The sequence below is a fragment of the Ictidomys tridecemlineatus genome, chromosome 11, assembly GCF_052094955.1.
Source record: "Ictidomys tridecemlineatus isolate mIctTri1 chromosome 11, mIctTri1.hap1, whole genome shotgun sequence".
Lineage (NCBI taxonomy): Eukaryota > Metazoa > Chordata > Mammalia > Rodentia > Sciuridae > Ictidomys > Ictidomys tridecemlineatus.
Genome location: NC_135487.1, coordinates 40,626,473 through 40,646,086, shown reverse-complemented (window position 1 = coordinate 40,646,086; position 19,614 = coordinate 40,626,473). Strand labels below are relative to the sequence as shown.

General features: G+C 34.9%; 1 protein-coding gene across 13 annotated transcripts in view; it reads left to right on the top strand.

Moving 5' to 3' along the window:
* Window positions 1-18,998, top strand: part of Ift25 (intraflagellar transport 25) — a 28,192-nt gene extending 9,194 nt beyond the window's left edge. For 9 of the 13 annotated variants that reach the window (XM_040288707.2, XM_013358966.3, XM_040288704.2 and 6 more), the window contains 6 exons: window positions 455-567; window positions 9,807-9,913; window positions 10,727-10,780; window positions 11,666-11,734; window positions 15,152-15,195; window positions 16,798-16,940. In XM_040288707.2, coding sequence (XP_040144641.1) covers window positions 470-567; window positions 9,807-9,913; window positions 10,727-10,780; window positions 11,666-11,734; window positions 15,152-15,195; window positions 16,798-16,911 — 486 coding nt within the window. In that variant the 5' untranslated portion in view covers window positions 455-469 and the 3' untranslated portion in view covers window positions 16,912-16,940. Of the gene's footprint in view, window positions 1-454; window positions 568-9,806; window positions 9,914-10,726; window positions 10,781-11,665; window positions 11,735-15,151; window positions 15,196-16,797; window positions 16,941-18,865 lie in introns of those variants that run through there. The other 4 variants (XM_078026301.1, XM_078026302.1, XM_005326040.5 and 1 more) reach the window with 4 other exon arrangements.
* Window positions 18,999-19,614: the final 616 nt, after the last annotated feature.

Genomic DNA, 19,614 nt, shown 5'->3' with positions numbered 1-19,614 from the left:
GACCCTGTCTCTAAATAAAAATACAAAATGTGGCTCAGTGGTCGAGTGCTTGAGTTCAATCCCTGGTACTCCACCCCCCAAAAAAAGAAAAACATATATGGATAAACAGTTATAAAATCTGTTTTTATCTTCCAGGTTTTTTTTTTTTTTAATTTCAGAAGTATAACTATCAACAACTTCCACTAATTTATGTCTCCCTGACTTGTTAACAGTTTCCATGTAATTATTGGAGCAGAGAAATGATGTCAGTTTAGGAGTCAAAAGACATTTTGTAGAACAGAGTTGAGGTCAGAAGTTTACTTATATAAACAAACACTGGAGTCCCTCCCACTTGTTGAATTGCTTGATGGTTAAACAGTATGCTACGCAACAGGCTTTCCTTCTCTTTCCTTTTTTAGACGAAGCTAAGAGAATCAAGGAGTTGCTTTTTTATTTTTTATTTTATTATTTGCAGGTTTAACACTTGAAGATGAGACAATTTGATCTTTGTTTGAGCTCTGAAGGGTCTGAAGTGGTTTTAGCTACATCAAGTGATGAAAAACACCCACCTGAAAATATCATTGATGGGTAAGAGTTACTATACTGTCTCACTTGAAGTCTTTCTATTGGGCTAGTGAACCCCTGTGGTACTGGGACTATGTGTGTACAATTAGTGTTGTTAAATATAGTTTAATAAGTGTTTGATAAACCAGATTTCCTGGTAGTATCCACCTTTGTCATCATTCCTGCAACTAATTCATATGTAGATATTTAAGTTTTTGATCCTTTTCTTTTATAATTCCTAAATGGACCTCTTTATACAAAGAGGTGTTTAAATTTATTATTACTATTATTATTTATCATTATTTTTCTAGTGCCAGGGATGGAACCCAGGGCATTGTGCATGGTAGGCAAATGCTCTGCTACTGAGCTACACCCCCAACAATAGGACTTTTTTATAATTTTGTTTACCAAGGCAAACAACAACTTCATTTTATGAATGTGTAAATTTTTATGTCTAGTTTTGTTTGTTTTTATTCCAAATTTTTCTTGGAAATATAAATGTAAACATAGCTTCCTATCTGCTCCCTATTTCCTTACTGGCCCAAGTGACATCTTTGCTGAAATGAATGTTTCCCTTCATGCTATTTATTGCTCCTGCATTGTTTGTTTCTCAGCTTCTTGATATCATTCCAGTTTCCACTCTTTAACAGGTCTAAAATCATTCTCGGTAGAGATAAATACTATTCTCAGAGTCTTAATTCCAAGAACTAAAATGGGAGAACTCCTTTTTTAAGGAGTTCTACTTATTTCTTTACTGTCTTGAGTTGTATTCCTTGGTTTGTGTATAATCACCAGAGTTTAACTCACAGAATCATGTAATTTTAGAGCTGGAAGAACTTATGAGTTCATCTTGTCTAAGCCCTTCATTTAAACTTGTGGTAAGAGAGGTGTAAATATGTTAAATACCAGCTTTAATTATTGGAGGCAGAGCTGGTCGTAAGATAGAGATGTTGGATTCTTTGTGTTCTATTATGAAGACTACATGTCTAGACAAACTGCTAGCAAATTGACCTCTTCTTTCAACTTTAGTTGCCATCTCCTTTCTGCTCCTTTCCCCTCAGGTAGGATAACTTTATCTCTTTGTGGACTCTAATAGCATTTGGTGTATACTTCTAGTATCTTTCTTATTCCTTTTTGTGTAATTGTTTATTTTTAATGTTTTTCTCCTCTCTCAACTGTAAATTCCTAGGAATCAAAATCTATGTCTTGTTCATCTTTTATTCCATAGAGCCTTAAAAGTTTAACAGAGGGGCTGGGGATGTTGCTCAAGCGGTAGCACACTCGCCTGGCATGCGCAGGTCACTGGGTTTGGTCCTCAGCATCACATATAAATAAAATAAAGATGTTGTGTCCGCTGAGAACTAAAAAATAAATATTAAAAAAAAAAGTTTAACAGAGTTAGAACATCAAATATTAGTTAAACTTGGCTAATTTTTTTTTTTTAATACTAGGAATTGAACCCAAGGGGCTTTCAACTGTGTTACATCACCAATCCTTTTTATTTTTTGAGACAGGGCCTCACTAATTTGCTGAGGCTGGCCTTGAACTTGTGATCCTCCTGTCTTAGCCTCTCTAGTACCTGAAGTTACAGGCGTGAACCACTGCTCTCAGCTTGGCTAATATTGAAAAGTATTGGAGTGTATATTTATACACACATATACATAAACCTACATTCATGTATATGCATATGTTATATGTTTGTATAAGACTTTATAATTTCATATACTATGTTATTCAATTGGGAAATAAGAAATCCAAAGAAGTATTTTCAACCCTACTGTAAAGATGAGAAAACAAATGATCACAGGTAAAATGACTTGCTTAAAATCATACAGAGAAACAGCTGACAAAATCAACTAACACTCATATTTTCTAACTGCTAGTTAAGGGCTCTTTGTCCTATACTATAACAAATCAAATCAACATTGAATCAAAAAGTTAAAATCTGCCTTTGCCTGTGTCTCTTAGTTCATGTCAGTTTTTTACTTTCTGAAATGAAGTAATATTTCTTATCTCACTCTTAACTTGGAGTAGAAAAATTAGCATGGGAACTGTTATAAGAATTCATAGAACTGAGACAGGCATGGTGGCACATGCCTGTAATCCCAGCAGCTCCGTAGGTTGAGGCAGGAGGATTGCAAGTTCAAAGCCAGCTTCAGCAAAAGTGAGGTGCTAAGCAACTCAGTAAGACCCAGTCTCTAAATAAAATACACAATAGGGTTGGGATGTGGGTCAGTGGCTGAGGGCCTCTGAGTTCAATCCCCAATCCCTCCCTCCAAAAAAAGAATACACAGAACTGTAGAGATTTGCCTTAATGTTGTTTGCTAGGAATAGATCTTTCCAGAAACATTCCTTATCTCTGATTGGAGAGAGATCATTTTTCTAAGGCAAGATCAATTTACCTTCTACCCTTTTGATGAATTTTCTCTCAAGGTAATATGTTTATGGATTATTAGGGTCAGCTGGACGTGATGGCTCACGCTTGTAATCCCAGCAGCTCGGGAGACTGAGACAGGAGGATCAAGAGTCTAAAGCTAGCCTCCACAATAGCTAGATGCCGAGCAACTCAGTGATACCCCATCTCTAAATAAAATACAGAATAGGGTTGGGGATGATGTGGCTCAGTGGTTGAGTGCCCACCCCAAATTTAATGCCCGGTACCAAAAGAAAAAAAGATTATTAGGGTTAGCTATATTATGTAGCAGATAATATTTTAGGATCTGTCAAGTTTATATTAAGGAATGACTAAGGACCTAATATTTTTTAGATTAGACAAAAACTGTTAGTACAGAAAAACATGGAATATAGGTAGTTACTGTCCTGCAGACTGAACGGAGTACGTCATTGACTATAATTCTAGCACATATAATTAGACTTTATATATTAGATGTTAAAAAAATTTCTGTTCACAAATTGGTATACCTAAATGCAAGTAATCATAGAATTATTTAGGGAAAACATACTATAAATTTACCCCTACTCAACAGTGAAGAATGTTTATGGCCCTGCTCCAAACTTTCAGTTTCTTTAAAAATAAGAGTTAAAGAAAATGATTATGTTTCTATTTCCCATTGACCCTACGTTTGTCCTTTATATTTAAAATGTCAGTGAAAAAGTAGAAAAAATTCTACCCTAGAAAAAAGAAAAAAATTAGGAGAACTGATTCACTTTACATAGTGTTGGAATATACTAGATTTAGAATTAAAATTCTTGTTGAATTGAACTGCATGTTTTACCTTAGACAAAGGTTATATGTAATGTTTTAAGCCCAGTTGTGCTAGGTCAGTAAGATAAGATCAGAGAGACCAAGGAATATACCTGGAGGTGGGACATGAGATATAAAGTTCATTGAAAAATGCTTACAGGGAAGGTCCAGTAGCAATGATTGACAGATAACTTTGCCTGAGAATCCAGAGGTGACAGGCTGGACAGGTACACCTCTGCTTCACTCGGTACCTCTGGTGCCTTGCCTGAGAACAGTGCCTCCATCTGTCATGATATTTTGTCAGGAGGTGGCAAATGAGCACTTCCCTTTAGACAGTGCTCTGATCCATACCAGTTACTGTAGGGAGAAGAATTTTATAAATTAAGCTATAGAAACATTGACAATCATTAAATTGTTTAGTTTGTTCCTTGTATGCTCATCATCCCAAGGAGTAGGTATCCTGACATGTGTGCAAGAAAGCAACTTTCCATACATAATACTAACTTGCCCTAATTCCAAGCATATAACAGAGATAGCCAGTGTCCTTCATGATAATATTTATCTGGACATTCCAGCCCAGATTGCTGTCATTGTTCCCTTAACTTGGCTAAGTTCTTGGGAAAAGAAAAGGGCATTCAGAGATCTGGTGTTTTACTCTCCCTCTTTTTTTTTTAAGGATGACATATATTTCATCCTTTGGGCCTCCATTTCTAGTCTAAAAAATAGAGATAACACCACCTTTTCTGCCTTCCTCAGAGTTATTAAAACAACAACAACAAAAAAAAAAATCAAATGAGATAATAGATGTGAAACAGTTGTTAGCAGTCAATCCTTATTCAACAGAAAACTATTGCCAGGCAGTGGCCCACGCGTGCCTGTAATCTCAGTGGCTCAGGAGGCTGAGGAGGGAGGATCGCGAGTTCAAAGCCAGCCTTGGCAAAAGTGAGGTGCTTGGCAACTCAGTGAAACCCTGTCTCTAAATAAAATACCAAAAAAAGGGGGATGAGGTTGTGGCTCAGTAGTTGAGTGCTTGCCTCACATGAGTGAGGCACACATAAAAATAAATAAACAAAGTTATTTGTTCATCTACAACTAAATTTTTTTTTTTTTTTTTTTTTTTTAAAAAGCAGGGTGGGGCGTGTGTGGAGCAGGGGCTGGAGATGTGGCTCAGTGGTTGAATGCCCCTGGGTTCAGTACATGGTGCTGGGAAAAGAAAGAGAAAAAGAAAACTACTATTTTGACAATTTCCTTATACCTAATTATGAGGATGCAATTATGTCATTTTAAAGTCCAAGTGCATCTATATAGTAATATGTAGAATTATTATATTGGTCATGTTTATTGAAAGCACTGAAGGAAAAGCTAGGACAATTAAATTCACTAAATTATTTATATTGATAAAATTTTAAACCATATAGTTATAAGTAAAAAGGAAATTATAAATTATTAAATATAGAATTTAAAAATCAGAATTATTAGATAGGAGACCTAACCCTTTTTTTGTAACAACTTTATTGACATATACCAGGCATTGTGGCGCACGTCTGTAATCCCTGGGAGCCTGAGGCAGGAGGATCACAAGTTCAAAGCCAGCCTCAGCCACTTAGCAAAACCCTAAATAACTTAATGAGATCCTGCCTCTAAATAAAATATAAAAAAGGGCTGGGGATGAGGCTCAGTGGTTAAGCACCCCTGGGTTCAATCCCTGGTATCCCCTCAAAAAAATACCCTTTATTTATATATTCATATGCTATATAATTCACCCTTTTAGAGTCTACAATTTAGTATTTCCCACATAATCAGAGTTATGCAACCATTTCCACGATCCATGTTAGAACATTTTATCACCCCCAGAAGAAACCTTGCATTCATTAGCAGTTACCCTGTATTTATCCATCCCCACCAGCCCTCGGTAACCATTATTAATATACCTTATTTCTGTAGATGTTACTGATTCAGACTTTTCATGTAAATGGAATCATACATATATGGCCTTTTGACTAGCTTCTTTCACTTTTCATGTTTTCAGGCTTCATCCATGTGGTAGCATATCTCAGAACAATTTCTTTTTATTGTCAAATAATATTCAATTGCATGGATAAAGCAGATTTTATTTATCCATTTGTCAGTGATAGATATCTGGATTAGTTCTAATTTTTTTTTAAATTTTTTTAATATTTATTTTTTAGTTTTCGGCAGACACAACATCATTGATTGTATGTGGTGCTGAGGATCGAACCCGGGCCGCACGCATGCCAGGCGAGCGCGCTACTGCTTGAGACACATCCCCAGCCCCTGGATTAGTTCTAATTTTGCATTGAATTTACCTAAATTTTATTTTAAAACATCATTTTATAAATCTTGGTTCAATCCCTGGTACCCGTCTCTCCTCTCAAAAAAATCTACTTAAAATAGCATTTAAAACATAAAATAATTTAGAATAAATTTAATAAGACACACAAGACCTTCACAATGAAGTTTATAAGATATTGTTGACAAAACTTTTAATATAATAAAGAGCTAAATAAATTAAAATATATACTATGTGCATAATTAGAAAACTTAATATTGTTAAAATGCCAGCTTTTTTCTAAATTAATGTAAAGTCTGTACAATCCAAATTAAAAATCTCGGTATATTTTTACATAGACACTAACAAATTTTTTTTGAAACATATCTGGAAATACAAAGACCTGGACTAGTCAAAATCATCTTGAAAAAGAAGAAAGTTAAAGCACTTACTTACTTTATCTGATTTCAGGACATAGAATAACCAATTCACAATAATCAAAGCAGTGTAATGTATTTATAATATTAGACCAGTGAAATAGAATAGAGAGCCCAAAACAGACCCACAGCATCAGGTTATATTAGGTTATATTTTTGACAAAATATATTTTATTTTGGAGAAAGACACTATAAGTTCCAATAAGAAAAAGAAAGCCTTTTTAACAAATGGTACTGGAGCAACAGAGTAAACATAGATAAAAATAAACTGTGACCCTTATCCTATACTGAGCACAAAAATTAATTCAGGATGGATCATGGACCTCATAAGAAAGAACTTTGCGACATTGCAGTAGACAAATATTTCTTTTGGGAAGGGGATGACACAAAAATTACTAAGCATAAAATAAAAAAATGGGGCTGGTCATGTAACTCAGTGGTAGAGAGCTTGCTCAGCATGCATGAGAAACAGGGTTCGTTCCCTAGCACCACATGTAAATACAAAAGAAAAAAAATTTTTTTAAAGATAAAGAAGGAAAGAAAGAAAAAAAATAACAAAACTGGACTTTGTCAGTAATGAAATTTCTGCTTATTGAAAGCCATGATTAAGAAGATGAAAAGGCAAGCCATTGCATGCCTGTGATTCCAGCAACTCGGCAGGCTGAGGAAGGAGGATCACAAGTTCAAAGCCAGTCTCTGCAACTCAACAAGGTCCTAAGCTACTTAGCAAGACCCTGTCTCAAAATAAAAAATAAAAAGGGCTAGGGATGTGGCTCAATGATTTAGTACCCCTGGAATCAAACCCTTGGTACCAAAAAGAAAAAAAACAACAAGGCAAATCATGGACTGGGAGAAAATATTCATTTGGAAAAAAAAATTTATATATATATACACACACACACACACATACATACCAAAGGACTGCTACAGGTATATAATAAAAATACAAACAACTTCATAAAAATATGACAAAATAATTTAAGAGACACTTAACAAAAGAAAATAGATGAGCAACTAACATGCATGAAAAAAGTGCTTAGCATTATAGTTATCAGGAAAATGCAAATTAAAACAATAGGAGACCATTTCACATTTACTAGAATGGTTAAATTATTATTTTTTTTTCTTTTTTTATTGGTTGTTCAAAACATTACAAAGCTCTTGACATATCATATTTCATACATTTGATTCAAGTGGGTTATGAACTCCCATTTTTACCCCGTATACAGATTGCAGAATCACATCGGTTACACATCCACGTTTTTACATATTGCCATACTAGTGACTGTTGTATAGAATGGTTAAATTAAAAAGACTGATAACAGCAAATGTTGACAAAGGGTGTGGAGCAAGTAGAACTCTCTTAACATTGCTGGTAAGAGTATATAATAGTGCAACCACTTTGGAAATTTGTAAGTTTTTATAAAGTTAAATATAACTCTACCTTATCATCCTATAAAGCCACTCTTAGTAATGACTTTGTCTACAAAGACACTTGTGTAAGAATGTTTATAGTAGCTTTATTTATTATAACATTATAAAACTGGAAGCAATCCAAATATCAAACAAAAGAATGAACAAGTCAAGTGTGGTAGTACATGCCTGTAATCCCAGCTATTAGGTAACTGAGTAAGGAGGATTGCAAGTTCAGGCTAGCCTGAGCAATTTAGTGTGATCCTGTCTCAATTTTTTGTCATCACAGTGACTTGGGTGGCTGAGACAGGAGGATCATAAGTTCAAGATCAGCCTTGGCATAAGAATTCATACCCCATTTGAATCAAATGTATGATATGTCAAGATCATTGTATTGTCTCGAGCAACTAATAAAAAATAAAAATTTTTAAAAAAAGAAAAGAAAAAAAATCAGTCTTGGCAACTTAGTGAAACCTGGCTTATAAATAAATAAAGGTCTAGAGATGTAACTCAGCTGTGGCAACTTAGTGAGACCTGGCTTATAAATAAATAAATAGATAGATAGATAGATAGATAGATAAAGGACTAGAGATGTAACTCAGTGTAAAACTCCTGGGTTCAGTTGCCAGTAATGCAAAATAAGTAGTAAGCAAATAATAAAATAGGACTGTATGTAGCTCAGTGATAGAGTATCCCTAGATTCAATCCCCAGTAGTTAAAAAAAAATGCACATACATATATATATGAATATATATGTATATATACACACATATGTATGTGTTTATATGTGTGTATGTATATATACATATGTGTATACACATACATACATTGCAGCATAGGTCATGGTGATAAAAGTCAAAGTAATAATTGAGGGATTGTCTGGAAGGAAAATTTCTGGAGTCATGAGAATGTTCTATATCTTGATGGGGATATTGGTTATCCTGGGATCAGTTACATAAGCATATACATTTATCAAAACTCATTAAATGGCCTGGGGATGTAATTCATGTAGAGTACTTGCCTGGCATATGCAAGGCCCTGGGTTTGAACTCCAGCATCATAAAAAGCAAAAAACAAAAACTTATGAAGTTGTAAGGTAAATTTCATTGTATATAAATTTTGCCTCCATAAAAGAAAAAGGCTTACATTGTTGAAATTATTACTTCTGTCGTCAGTACCACATATACTATTTCAAACACACATCTGTACAACTTAAAACTGCATATTTAATTTTTTTTTCAGCAAACACATACTGTGGTTTAACTATTTAACAGTTGCTAGGGATATGAAGATGAGTAGTGGGAAGTGTTTGGGTTCAAAGAGCTTATCATCTTGCAGGAGCCATAAAAACATAAGAGATAAGTGTCAGTGCAGAAATGGGTTGCTGAGTGTCAGGGAAGTACAAAGAAAGGAGGAAGTGATTCCAGTTTGTTGGAGTTAGAGAGATTGGGCCCAAAAGTGAATAAACTTTTGCAAGGGAAGAAAGACTTTTTGGGTAAAGAGAATCTCAGGAACTGCTATGTGGAAGCAAGAGCCTGCATGATGTGTTTGCAGAATTTTAAGTGGCCCAGTGTGACTACAGTGATTGATGGTGATGTAGTGATGGAGGATAATGTCCTTTAATTATGAAACCAGACTGTACAGTCTTAAATGTCACACTAAGGAGTTTAAATTTATAGGCAGCAAGGGACCACTGAAGGCTTTTTAGACAGGAGTGACATCAGTTCTATTCCTGTGTTTTAGAAGAGAATATCTGGTGGTAGCAAAGAATTATTAAACTTGGGGAGAGATTAGAGGCAGAATTAACAGAAATGGATTGTCATAATCCCATAGTCATTTTTATAATACTTATCATGAGAACTTTATGATTTAACTTTTATATTTAGCTATTTTTCTTTTTCTTTCAAATTAACGACAGGAATCCAGAAACATTTTGGACCACCACAGGAATGTTTCCCCAGGAGTTCATTATATGTTTTCACAAACATGTAAAGGTTGAAAAACTTATAATCCAAAGTTACTTAGGTAAGCAAATCATACATTAATTTTCACCATCCTTTAATTTTTCTATAAGCAGAGGACATATATGTAAACTTTTGGCAAAACCCTAGTTTTTCTTCACAGCATGGAATCCGGTTTTATTGCTGGAATGGGAGGGTAGGGATTCTGGGTTAACTGCCTTCAGCACAACTAACCTCTTTAAACTGCAAATTTGAAACCCTTCCAAAGCACATAATAATTTCCATGCAATTTACGACACGAAAGTCTTTGGCAAAAGACCCTATTATGAACATAAGAAGCTGACTTGCCAGAATGCTAGTTTCCATGACATCTTTTTTCCCTAGATTCATTCATCCTGGAGTTCTCTATCAAATTCTTGCTGAAAATTCAATAACCCTGATTTTTCACATTGAATGGTGTTGATTCTTCTATTAATACTGATATTTTCTGGGAATTTAGGAACAGAATCTCCCATTGAAACATTCTTCTAATCCTGTGTGTTTATTTAGGGATAGAGTATATCAGACAAAATCATGGTAGGAAACAAAACACATCCCAGATGTTTCAAATGAAGAGGTTTTATTGATGGGTCCACTTATGAAAGTATGTCTTGGGCTAAGGGAATAAACAAGGGATGATGAGGCCCTCAGAAACTAGCTACAGCAGGAGGCCATTATTTCCCTGGGACAAGGCAAAGAGATAATGTTATCTCACCCCAGTGAGAGCCAGATCCTGCCCAGCAGGAGCTATGATCATGAAGGGACTTGACTGTTGTCCAACACCTGATACCAAAGCAGAGAGGAAGTGGAGAGAGAATAAGAATCTTACTTCTTACAGCCCTCTGTCCACTCCTGGTGCCTCCACTGGTCAACTCCACTCAGAAGCCAATGGGTAAGTCCAGGAGACTAGTCCACAGGGGTCAGCCATTTAAGGCACAGGACAAGACAGAGAAGAGGAGGAATGGATCTAGAGTGGCAGAGACTAGGTGAAGACAGGGAAGGGAACACAGTGCAAAAGGAAGATGCATGGCTCAGTCTCTCCTCTGCCATTCATTGCATAGGCTTTGGAGTCAGACAGTCCTTGAGGTTGAATTTCACTTCTGCTCCTTACTTGTTCTTTCTCATTAAACACCTTACCTTGCTTCCCTAAGCTTACATCCTCATCAGTAGAATAGATTAGTAATACTTTTCTCTTAAGACTGTAGTGACAAGACAATAAAAAAATGCCTGTACTCATAATAGGTTCTTCATAAATGTTTATGACCAAGACCACCAATGTTTTCATCAATATATAGAAAAATTGTTGATGATGATCAAATTCAAAACAGCTCCACTAGCTTTATGTTTTACAGTTATAAACATTATAAGATCACCATTACACAGCCCAGTTCTGTGGCACTGAGGTGCATGCCTATATGCCAGAGACTCAGGGAAGGCAGGGGACTGAAGCAGGAGTAGCAAAGTTCAAGGACAGCCTCAGAAATGGTTTCAAGATAAAAAAAAAAAAGAAAGAAAAATGGTTAGAGATATGGCTCAGTAGTAGAGTAGCCTTGGGTTCAATCCCCAGTACTATTTAAAAAAAAAAAAGGAAAGACCACATTTTACCATGGGGATATATAGAAAAACAGAATGGATAACTTCCAGAACATGGTATTTCTGATCCCAATACTCTAGTTCTACCAATGCATGTCAGTCTCTGGCAGAGGGAAAAAGAAATACAGAGAAAACAACATAGAGTCAGAAAGGTAATTAACATTTTGTTTACTTACAATGTTAGTGCGGACCTTGAAGATTGAAAAGACCAAATCTAAAGAGCCTGTCGATTTTGAGCGATGGATTGAAAGGGGTATGTGCTTGTTTACCAGCATTGTTCTGAATACAAGAGAGTAGATAATTGTCCTCTGATTCTACTTTTCCACTCCAGCTGCATTTTGGTGAATAATAGGTGACCATAATGATTGTTTTATTTATCTTTTATGGGATTATGGGTCATTTCTATTTTATTTTTATTTTTTTCCATATGACTTTGTTGATTCTTGTACACAATTAAGACTGAAAAACCTGGCTTGTTATATAATAATAAATTTTTCTGAATTTCAGAATCCTTATCAGAAAAAGGAGAGATGATATCAATCATTTAAAGGCTTTTGTGAACTAGTGGTTGGTATATTAAAGTTGAACAATAAATATCATCAATAAAATTGGTAGTCTTCAATTAAACAAAAACATTGCCTTCATGTGCTATCTCTTTTCCTTTCCCAAATACCATGAGAATAATAATAAAGGAATAAAATGAAGCAACTTTACAAGAACAACAACAAAAAAAATTAAACAAAACTCAGGAAACTAAAGCAAATGTAAGATGTATATTTTAATAGAGGAGAAAGCAAGTAACCTTTTTTTTTTTTTTTTTTTTTAAGAGAGAGAGAATTTTTTAGTTTTTTGGCGGACACAACATCTTTGTTTCTGCATGTGGTGCTGAGGATCGAACCTGGGCCGCATATATGCCAGGCGATCGCGCTACCGCTTGAGCCACATCCCCAGCCCAACAAGCAAGTAACTTCTTTAGCTAAACAGATGAAGTCGTAGCCTTAGTGTCTGCCAAGGAAAGTAACAAGAAGCAACATAGATCAGGAGACAGGAGAATTACCTTCAATGCCAGCCTCAGCAATAGTGAAGTACTGACTCTAAATAAAATACAAAATAGGGCTGGGGATGTGGCTCAGTGGTTGAATGTCCCCGAGTTCAATCCCCACTATCAAAAAAAAAAAAAAAGAAGCAGCAACATAAATGCCCAGAAGGTCTAGAACTTGAAGGCAATAGTATGAATGAGATATGGGCCAGAAAACAAGACTGATTAGTTGCCACCCTCAAGGGATGACTAGGAGCATTGAATGTTGAGGTTCAGGACTCAGGCAAGCAGGTGTAATAGAGTGTGACACAGGGTTGAACACACCATTGGTGGAAGCCTGCATATTGACAGTGTGGGACTCCAGTCTTCTCCCTGTGCTTTGCTATTAATAATAGCCACCAAGAATGTGCCCCCAACTTAGAGATTGAAGGATCAGTCTTTGGAGAAACTGAGGGGCCCCCCAAAAAAGGGCTGTGGATACTGACAAAGGTTAGCTTGTCCCTGTTGTTCTTTTTTTTTTTTTTTGAATTTTAATATTTATTTTTTTAGTTTTCGGCGAACACAACCTCTTTGTTTGTATGTGGTGCTGAGGATCGAACCCGGGCTGCACGCATGCCAGGCGAGCGTGCTACCCCTTGAGCCACATCCCCAGCCCCCCTGTTGTTCTTTTTGAAGTGTACCAGTCAGAAAATGCACACAGTTTTCAAATGATTCAGTCAAATGTAACAAAAGACAGTCAAAGATTAGTAGCCAGTATTGTCTCAAATATAAAAAAAAGTGGTAAAGCACACCTGGATTCAATCTCTAGTACTAAAAAAAAAGAGGGAGAGAGAGATGGATAATCACGTATTTAGAGGTGGAATGTCATGATATCTTAGGCTAACTTTAAAATAATATAACAAAAATAATTTAGGGTTGGGACTGTGGCTCAGTGGTACAGTGCTTACCTCACATGTGTGAGGCACTGGATTTGATCCCCGGCACCACATAAAAATAAATAAATAAAGATATTGCGGGGGGGGGGGGGGCTGGAGTTTTGGCTCAGTGGTAGAGTACTTGCCTGACGTGTGAGACCCTGGGTTCTATCCTCAGCACCGCATATAAATACATAAACAATAAAAGGTCCATTTAAAACTAAAAAATTAAAATTAAAAAAAAATTATTATGTTCATCTACAACTAAAAAATTTTTTTTAAATTAAGTCAATAATGCTGAAATGTTAGTAATTATAAAATCTAGATAGTGGGTATATATGGCAAATATTATTTTCTCTCTTCATTTCGTTTTGAGATTTTCCAGTTTTTCATAACTGAAAAAAAAGCTAAGCAAATAAAGAAGGGGTTATCAGGGGCTGGGGTTGCAGCTCATCGGTAGAGCACTTGCCTAGCATGTGTGAGACCCTGGGTTCAATCTTCAGCACCACATAAAAATAAATAAATAAAACAATGATACTGTGTCCAACTCAACTAAAAAATAAATATTTTTTAAAAAAGAAGGGGTTGTCATTAATTTTTAATGGAGATGTATAAGAAAGAAAATGTGATCATAATGTATTATCTCAGTACTCAGTAACATTTATATGGATATACTAATATAACTATCAAATATTGATTTCAAAACTGAGGGGATGGGAGGAGGTAGAAGTTGCAGCAGGAAGAAGAAAGGATTCTTGGTTTAAGAAACCTAAATTTTCACTGACTATAATGTAAAGTCAATTAAAAAAATTGATAAAAAAAAAGGGAATATAATCATAATCCAGGAAGAACAAGCCTAAAGAGTTGAAAACATTACTGCTAGGGAGTATGATTGGAAGAGAATGAGGGCAAATGGAGGGGGGTGATTTATAGTTTTTCATCAAGAAGCAGAAGTCACACATAATTTTTCTTCCTAGAGACTGCCCTTATACTGTGTGTCTTAAAATTACATATATTAATTTTTTGATAGAACTAAAATTAATGCCAGTAAATATTACTATGTCAATTAAGTTGTCAATGTTTCAAAAAAAAAGTTTGATGTGATTAACTCATGACCAAATAAATAATCTATCCTATTATACAAGTAAAGGTTTTTTTATACTTGAATACCAGAAAAGATCACTTCACCAGCCTCATAATTCTACATCATAGTGAGAATTTACTCTGAGCAACGAAGCTCTAGTTGTTATCCCTGAGTGTAATGAAATAATTCTTGTCAGGAGACATTTTCACATTTTATCTGGTCCTTGCTTTACATTCCTTTATAATAAATTTACATTTGTATTATCTTTTGCTTATACTCCCTAGAGATATTTTATAGATCAAATAGTTTTTTAAACTTTTATATCAAACGTCTCTATTTTTATATCAGATTTCAACACCCAAGCACAGACAATTCCTTTAAATTCAATTTTAACTTATGGTTTACAGGATGATCATATTTTTAATATATTTTTTAGATGTTGATGAACCTTTATTTTATTCATTTTGTGTGATGCTGAGAAACAAACCCAGTGCCTCACACATGCTAGGCAAACGCTCTACCACTGAACCACAACCCCAGCCCAAGATAATCATATTTTGTTGAACATAAATTTCAGGAGTTATCCTTATATATTTTGAACCTTAACTCATTTCTGTTAAATTTATTTTTTAGATTTTGTACACACAGAGGGTCAGCTTCAAAATGAAGAAATTTTGGTAAGTGAATATACTTTGTTTAGATAAATATCATCTTTAGTAAGCACAATGTTTTTAATTTTTAAATCTATCTCCCTAGTCCTAGAATTAATAAATATCCTTATGGTATTATAGGTTCTGTACCTCATCAACCAATAGAGAGGTTATTCTCAACAGTATTATAAGCTAAATATATTATAAGGAAGGGTGAAAGCAAGGATAAAGCAGAATTTTTTTTTGTTTTATTCTGCTCATTTCTTTATTTGGAAGTATTTGATAGTTCTACTTGGCTTTCTTTCATGTGATTCTGTAGGCCATTTAGAACAGGAATCAAAAAAAGGTTGAGATGTCAAAACTGGATGTTAATTTAAGCATGAAAGGACAAGAGAGATTCAGATAAAAGGAACTGGAGCATAGGATCAGCAACAAATAAGCCAAAGAGAGATGAAGTGGAAAGAGAACCAGTATTTTTCAACAACATTCCACTGGGCTTTGCTTGTCAAGTGGAATGAATGCCCTTTGATGAGGGAACTGCTGCCTCGTCAGGAGTTCCTGTGTTCCTGCTAGGTTTTCAGGCCTTGGTTTAGACAAATACAAAAGTAAAACAACCGAATGTGTATTTTTTTAGGTGGTAGTATTTGTTTAACTAAGGTTTCTTTAAATAAGGTTTCTCTAAAGGTACCTTATCCATTAAGGTTATGTCTTCATATCTTGCTAGGAGCTGCTATGAAATTAAGATTCTGTGGGAAGTTTTTGAATACATTAGTCTCTTTCTCCCACCAAAATTGGCCTGATAATTAGGAAGGTGGAGGAGAGGACGACAAAAATGATTATTTTTGCTGAATTTTACCTTCCTGTTCTCCTTCTTTACCTAGTGGGTTAAGATTAGTGAGCCCTTGCTGTTTTGGTAGTTTGTTTCTGGATTCATTGTAGATTAGGGCAGGATTATAGAAAGTAGTAAGGGGGGATTAGAGGCTGGAAATTACCCTTAATTTTATTACTCTGTCACAAGAGATTTACTACACTTATTTTCTTCTAGTTGTTGACCATATGCATCACATAGTTATAATAATATTGTACAATTTTGTTTTACCTTTTTAACTTAATGTTATTTCACAAGCTTCATAATTTCAATTTTAAGATAACATTTGCTACTTCCATTCATTTAAACTAATTTTCTTTTTTCTCCTGCTGTCATTACAAGTAATATACAGGAGACGTTTTATACATGTTCTTGCTACCATGACCTTTACCTTTTTGATTATTTTCTAAGATTAAATTTCATGGAATGGAATTACTAGGTATAAGGGTACAAACATTTTTATAGCTTTTTACATATTTGCCAAAGTGCTTTCCAGAAAATCTATTCAAATATAAAAGTATAGTTATGCTATAAGGTAGTATATTCTGAGGCATCATTAACCAAGGGAAATCTCTTTTCATGAAGACTACTTTCAAAACTGCTACAACCCAGAACAACCGTTATATGTGGCTGGGTTTACCTTCTGAATATTATATCTTGCATATTGTTATGTATTTAGAATATCACTCTTGCATCATACCCTTTCTTCTACTGTTTGTTAACAATTACTAAAAGTATCCATATTGATTTTTCCTCTACAGGTTCATGATGGCTACTGTACTTACTTGAGATTCATAATTACAAAAGCCTTTGATCATTTTATATCTGTGCATTGTGTTTCTGCAGAGGGACTAGTAGTCTCAAATCATTCTTAGTAATTATAATAAAATACTCTTGCATGATTTTTAACAGTGTATTTATTTAAACATGAAATTGTCATTAGTAGACTTTATTAAAAGATGTGTATCAGTCTGCTTAAGTTTTTATATTTTTTCAATATTTTGGGCAAAGACATTCTGGTTTCGTTAATCAGCAGTGCTGACCGCCATGGAGGATATGAGGGAGCCTTGGTTTCAATATATAGCTTAATCAAGGAAATGACTATACGTGAAAATTTAACTGATAATACAATATGTCCCCACAGCATCTAATATAATACCTATCAGATCTCAATGCATTAATTTTTTAATTTATTGATTGATGCAAAGAGCTGAGCAATATAGATAGTAAACAATATAAGAGTTTAAAGAAAAAAAGTATTTATGGGAAAGTTTGATTGAGGCCATGGGACCTGAACTAGACCCTGTAAAATGAGTTGTAATTTTGGTTTTCAGTTTTTGAAATTTTGTTCTGATTTGAAAACCTTACAGAAGAGTTAGGAAGCATAACCATATTTCCCGATTATTCACATTATTTAATGTTTTTTGATATTTTGAGGAAACAAGGAAGAAAGAAGGACACACTGGTAAAAGACTTCTCTGAGTATATCTTTGTGTGTGTGTGTGTGTGTGTGTGTGTGTGTGTGTGTGTGTTGCTGGGGATCAAACTCAGGGCCTCATGCATGGCAGGCAAAAGCTCTATCACTGGGTTACACCCTCAGCCCCATGAATATATCAATAGTTTTGACTTGAAACATAAATAACTTATATAGCCAAAAATTAAATTTAAAAGCAGTTTCAAAATAAAGGCAAACAGGAATGTACCTCAGCTTTATTGTCTACATCTATAGTGACCTCATTTTCAAGTAAGATCATGTTCACAGGTTCCAGGTATTAAAACTTCAAATATGTTTTTGGGGGACACAGTTCAACTCACAAAGCAGTGCATTTGTTAATGCTTAATTTTACTGATCAAACTGGTTGGGCTATACTGACCAGATATTTGTCCAACATTATTCTGGACATTGTTGTGAAGGTGTTTTTTATATAAGATAAACATTTAATTTGGTGGACTTTGAATAAAGCAGATCACTTTTCTCCATAATGTGGCAGCCTTGTCAAATCATTTAAAAGCCTTAACAGAATAAAGACTGACTTCCCCTGGCTAAGAAGGAATTCTTCCAGATATGACCTTCAGAACTGAACTGCATGCAGCATTGGTTCTTCCCTGGATCTCCAGATGGTAATTCTCCCCTGCAGATTTTGGATTTGCTGGCTTCCAAGAGCCAAAGCCTTAAAATTCTCTCTATATATACGCATCTAGGCTGGCTCAGGTGATATTCCTAAAAGCTGAGACTATGGGCATTAATTTTTTATTTTTAATTTTAGTTGTAGATGGACACAATATTTTATTTTTTATTTTTTGTGGTGCTGAGAATGAAACACAGTACCTCACATGTGCAAGGCAGGCCTGAGCTATAATCCCAGTCCTTTCAGGCATTTTTTAAAAATTCTTTTTTTCATACGTGACAACAGAATGAATTTTGACATATAATACCTACATGGAATGTACATACATCACTCATATTGTCAATTCTATTCTGCTGCCCTTTCAGGCATTTTTTGATAAAAACAAATACAACTACAAAAAGATCTTAGATTTCATTTCATTATTGGTAATAATATTATACTTTGAAACTATTTTAATATTCTGTAAGTTATAGGATAGTGCAAATTAGTTATTATATTAATGTGGTTAAGAATCAAAATTATATTTTTTAAGTAAAGAAATACAAGTATAAAATCAAATAAATTGAGTAAATTCCTCTATGGTTTAATTTTAATTGAAATAGCATCATAAACTCCCCCCACCTTTTTTAAAAAATACATATTTCTTTTTTTTTTAAAGAGAGAGAGAGAGAGAATTTTAATATTTATTTATTTTTTTTAGTTTTCGGCGGAAACAACGTCTTTGTTTATATGTGGTACTGAGGATCGAACCCCGGCCGCACGCATGCCAGGCGAGCACGCTACCGATTGAGCCACATCCCCAGCCCAAGAATACATATTTCTTTTATTCCTTCCTTTTTGTTTGTGTGTGTGTGGGAGAGGGAGGTACTAGGGATTGAACCCAGAGCCTCACCTATGCCAGTCAAGCTACATTTCCCAGGCTGGCCTTGCTCTTGGAATCCTCTTGTCTTAGCCTCTTAAGTAGTTGGGATTATAGGAGTGCACCACTGTGCCCTGCTAAGAATACATATTTCTTAAGTCTGTCTACTAAAATCTGTTATTGTCTAGAGGCAGTGGCATTCAAATGGCATTGATCACACCAACTACCCAGATTGTGATCTCAAAATACCTTTCCCATTAATTAGATCCAAGGCTCTTTGGAGGAATGGCTAGCTTGTGGAGAAATACACAAAATGAGCTTGGGAAATTTCATTATGCCTTAAAGTAACAACTAATGGATCATGTCAAAAGGCTACAGGAACCAAGTGGACACGGTAGTGCATGCCTGTAATCTCAGTTACTTAGAAGGCCAAAGCAGGAGGATTGCAAGTTCAAGGTCAGCCTTTGCAACTTTATTTTGAGACCTTGTCTCAAAAACTAAACAAGAGGGATGTAGCTCATTGGTAGAATGCCCCTGGGTTCTATTCCCAATACTGCCTCCCCCAAAAAAATAAAAAGAAAAAAGATACA